The sequence below is a fragment of the Arachis duranensis genome, chromosome 3 (genome assembly GCF_000817695.3).
Source record: "Arachis duranensis cultivar V14167 chromosome 3, aradu.V14167.gnm2.J7QH, whole genome shotgun sequence".
In the NCBI taxonomy this organism is placed as follows: Eukaryota; Viridiplantae; Streptophyta; class Magnoliopsida; order Fabales; family Fabaceae; genus Arachis; species Arachis duranensis.
In genome coordinates this window covers 24,248,760-24,253,372 of record NC_029774.3, presented here as the reverse complement: position 1 = coordinate 24,253,372, position 4,613 = coordinate 24,248,760, and the positions used below count along the sequence as shown (strand labels likewise).

Genomic DNA, 4,613 nt, shown 5'->3' with positions numbered 1-4,613 from the left:
GGGTACCTGCAAAGATACTCCGATGTTAAAGTTAACGTCCGTATGAAAAGGCGACCAATTAGGGTAGAAAGGTAACGTACCTCTGGAGAGGGGTAAGTCCCTCCCCGTTTATACTCTGAATCCGGGTGGGCCCCTTCACTTGGGCCCATCTGCCTAGAAACTTCTGCTAGCTGTCCAGATCTTTTTAGTAGGATGTGAGTTGGCACGTAGGTTACCTCTGGGTCCAGGTTGAGTAATCTGGTGGGTCGGTAATTCATAACCGGACCCGAGTCCCTGGTTGGGCTAGGCCGAAACAATACCTAAATAAATATATATTATAAAAAAAGTTAAAATTAAACTATTAAAAACATCTCTAAAAAATTGAGGTATTGACAAAAAATATTTCTAAAAAATCAAAACAAAAATATCTTTAAAATATTTTAAACTCTAATAAAGTAATCAACAAAAAAAATTCCAGAGAGAGAATTTTATGGTGGTCGGCTAAATTTTAAAAAATATTAAGAAAAGAGGTTTAGAGATGGTATTTTATTCCATGTTCTCACAAAAGTTCACATATGCGCAAGTCGTTTGAAAAAAAAAAGAAAATCTTTTGCTACTTATAAGACAATTAGTGAGCTTGTGTTATTTTTGTTGCAAAATCTTTAGTACATATTTGTCGTTTTGATCTTTAGGGTAAAAATTTAAAATTAGATGTTGATGCTCGATATTGAGATGGTGACGTTTGTGATGAAGACCTCAAGTATGGAATCAACTAATCATCCCATGATCTAAATTGCTAAATCAAGAACTAAATGAACCAATCAACAAATTAACTAATTAGCTAGATCAAGAACAAGCATTAGTGAAATCAAGATACACCTCATCAATTGAAACCCTAAATCAACTAATTAAACCGAAAAAAAAAAAAAAAGAAACTATCCAGAGGTGAACAATCCGCAGAAGCGAAGCAAGAGGTGTAGAGAAAGAATTTCTATACGAGGGTTATCTGTGTTGAAAAGGTGGTGTCTTTGACAATATTGAATGATGCTCAAGATAGCTGTTTGGGGAGGTTATTACTTGAAAACTTCAACGAAAACAAGACTCATGTCCTCCATCCATACAATGTAAACTGTGTAAAAGGGAAGTAGAACTAGAAGTTTAGAGCAAAATGTATATTGAGCATATAGTAAAATACAGACCAACCTGCTAGGTAGGCAGGAATACATTTTATACCACCGTTTTCAAACCTCAAGCCAAGCTTTTTAAAGCTAGACAATGGTATTGATACCATCAAATGTTGGTTGCTTGAGGACTGGACTGTGAACAGCACTCATACTTTGAGGGAAGGTATAAACTTCCACAGATATTCTGGCCAAATATGGATCCCTCGTTCATGATTCTCCTTGGATCTGGCATTCACCTCCAACTGAATTGAAGAGCTTTTCTTGCTGGCCATTGCCCAAGGAACGCAATTCTTATGTTGAATGCTAAAACACCAAATACTTGCTAATTGACTATTATGTTAGGATTTACAGCAATTCACCCAGAATTGCTAAAAAATAGGGTGCACTTTTATTTACAACTTTTTAGTTTACTTTCTCCCTCCAACAAATATATAGTGCATGTGGATAAAGAAAATATTTCAGGGATACCAAATCAGTACAAAGAACAGAACAGAATGTATCCGCAAAATCAATGAACTTGACTTGTTGCACCAGGTCGGTATTCTCCAATTCCTAGCAAATCCTGTAAAAGTAACAGCGTGCTAGATGTTTGTGGTCTAAGTTGGTCTGAAAAAGCTTTTAGTTGAGTAGTTTGTAAGAAATCTTAGATCCAAACCTCATTGCTCCCAATGTACCAAAAACAAAATAAAATAGACAAAGTACACACCAAAAATGACGTACCTGACAAGCTTTGTTTTTGGCTCTGGTCTCAGCTGTGCTTGGAATATCATGATTTGGTTTCTGAAATCTCTTTTCACATCGCTCACAAGAGCCCCAGCCATCTGAGAATCTGCCACCCCTGATGAAATGCAAAAGAAAAAAAAATTAGCAAAGCCAATTGCAATAGTTGAGGCAAAAATAGAAATCATTTGGAAGAAAATTAGTTGAAACTACCAAACAAGAACATACTGCATGTATGCACGAACAACAAACTCAGCACGCTGAACATTGCGATTCTCATCAAACTCAATGTTCTTATCTCTGATTTCATAAGAAATATTAAAGTAGCAAGATATCTTTCTCCAACCTGTAAAAAACTCATCAATGTTACGACTACTGTATCGTTTTCCCAGGAAAGACAACAGTAACTTTGTTTACCTGTTTTTTTAATGAAAGACTTTCCTGAAATCAAAGTGTAATCAGTTTTCTCCAAAATCTGTCATTGACATTGACAGAACAACAAAGGATTTATTTATTAGGTACATCCTAATCAAAGGAAACTAATTACGCCACAGGAACTCTTATATCTTCTGACACTTGCATAAAGTCCTGTGGAAATATAATTGGGTTGTTATATGCAAAACCAGGGGCAAAAACATGTCAAACTGACTCAAATACAATAATCCAAACCAGGAGTATCTACTCATAATGCAAGTAGTATTTTATATTTTATAAAGGTTAAAAAATACAAAAAATTAAAGGCGTTGAATTTATCTCGAGTCTGGACAAGCAAGCCGTTAAGTTATCATATTCAAGAAAAATATGTTCCTCAGAAGTTAGCATTGTCAAATGAAAAAAAGATGCAATGCAGCAATAATTTGTCCAAGTATTAGGATAAAAAAAGAGGTGTAAAAAGTAGGGAAAAAAAGGAATCAGACGCTTTAAGTTTCAATATTGATGACAGGTAAAGGACAAAAGCACTGGAGAAACTTATCTGTTGGATATTCTAATGTGATACAGAATAAGCAAGTAAGCCTCACAAGCAAATACCTGAAGAGACTAACATGAAGAAAACAACTTATAATTTGTACACACTACAGTCCTTACAAAAATGTCCATTGTAGTAGCTTTCCATTCAAGGGCTAATCAGTGGTTTAATGTGTGTTGTTTTTGTCGAAAAAAATTATAAGAAGCATGACAGATGTTAAGAATAGAAAGTGGTTAGTTATGTTATCTTGTTCAAGAACATGATATGAAGCACAAAATGCTAAATCGACAGAAACTGGTCGAACAATGGCACTTAAGCAGTGAACTTATATGGAAAAGATTACGATCAAATTGCCAGTTATACTTTTGCATTTTACAGATTGTTAAGTGTTCAATCCTACAAAAAACAGATAATCTGAGATGATAAATCATATTTTTGGATCATGTAATAAATAAGAAAATATAATTCTTGTTCAATTATGCAACACAACTATACTAACACTCTATCAAAAAAATTACTCTACTAACAATGATGCTCGTAAAACCTCCTTTTCCATGCAAATTCTATGCTCCTTGGTATCCCTTCTATTCTCTCTCGTAAATCAAACAGCAACTTCAAAATCAAGTCACAAAACCATATCATTTATTCTACCGCTCATTATTCAAATTCAGCTTAAACAGAAAAAAAGAAGTAAAAAGCACAACCTAGAACCGATCATAGAGACAAATGAAATAGATAATTACCGCCATAGCTGCATTTTGGTACTCCTTGAACAAAGAAACCGAAGGAAACCTTCCAGACAAGCCATGCCACATGCCATTCTCCTTCTCCTCATCTACCTTCTCGCTCCTCCTTCCGCCGCCGCCAAAACACTGTGGCGACAACTCCGTGCAGCTCCCGCTCACCTCTTGCCCTGTCAATTTTCCAATCCCCGGCGACAGATAAGACTCCGGCGACGCATAGGCCTTCGCTGGCGGTGTCCTCTCCACGGTCCTGACCAAAGCGAGAGGGCTGCCGCTCACGTTGGCCTCTGGAGGAGCAGCGATCCTCGCCACCTTCCTCGGCGGTCGGTAAGCCCACGACTCCTGCACAACCTCGCCGGAATCCCGCGATATCCGGTGGAACTTTCCCGGCGGAAGCGACGATACCGGCGACGGCGATGGTTTGGATACCGGAGAAGGGGATTGGCGTTGATTGGGATAAGTGATGGTTGGTAGGGTTTTGGATTTCGATGAGGAGTGGGATGCTGCGGCGGAATCGATTACGGCCCACAAAGCGGCGTCGTCTATGTCATTGTCGTCGACAATGACGGGGTACGGCATTTTGGCGGGAAATTAGGGTTTTGAATTTTTTGGAATGGAAATATTTGTTGTTGCGGGTTGAAGAGAGAAAAGAGAGGTTTAATAGCGTGTTGGCGTGGAAATGAGATTTGGGAGCTGGTAATGGTAATTGAGGAGATCAACTTCCTTGACTTTGAAATTTTAACTCCGATGAAGCACGTCGGCGGACTCGCGGTGTAAGGCGACAGTCATTTAACTTTTTTTTTTAATATATTATAATAAAAAAATAAAATATATTTTTTGAGACATTTAAAGACACTAAAGTTGGGATTTTTTAAATAAAATCTTGTGATAGAAAATCATAGAAATATCTTTATTTTACAAAATAAATTAAATCACATCATTTGAAGCATACATATAGATTTTGTTACTTTGAATTGTCTTCTAATTTATTTGCCTCTTGTTTTAATTTGTATATAATTT

The 4,613-nt window shown here is 36.9% G+C and overlaps 1 protein-coding gene across 8 annotated transcripts; it reads right to left on the bottom strand.

The window, feature by feature from the left end:
• Nucleotides 1–1,549: 1,549 nt before the first annotated feature.
• LOC107478037 (uncharacterized) lies at nt 1,550–4,373 on the bottom strand. 8 transcript variants are annotated; one of them, XM_021137903.2, is made up of 5 exons: nt 3,594–4,373; nt 2,301–2,358; nt 2,097–2,229; nt 1,884–2,001; nt 1,550–1,778 (listed from the first exon to the last, which is right to left on the bottom strand). In XM_021137903.2, exons 1-5 carry the CDS (start codon nt 4,170–4,172, stop codon nt 1,716–1,718), a joined length of 951 nt encoding a protein of 316 aa, XP_020993562.1. In that variant the 5' UTR covers nt 4,173–4,373; the 3' UTR covers nt 1,550–1,715. The 8 variants fall into 8 exon arrangements, with proteins under 8 accessions (XP_020993562.1, XP_020993563.1, XP_015953646.1 ...); XM_021137904.2 differs by having other exon boundaries at nt 1,550–1,769; XM_016098160.3 differs by having other exon boundaries at nt 1,550–1,725; nt 3,594–4,371.
• Between the last annotated feature and the right edge of the window lie 240 nt (nt 4,374–4,613).

Coding starts and splice junctions, on each gene's coding strand:
- LOC107478037 (XM_016098158.3), bottom strand. CDS start 4,172: ATGCCGTACCCCGTCATTGTCGACGACAATGACATAGACGACGCCGCT. Junction 2,359..3,593: donor ACCAAAATGCAGCTATGGCG/GTAATTATCTAT, acceptor TGTCAATGACAG/ATTTTGGAGAAAACTGATTA. Junction 2,002..2,096: donor ATGCAGTATGTTCTTGTTTG/GTAGTTTCAACT, acceptor GCATTTCATCAG/GGGTGGCAGATTCTCAGATG.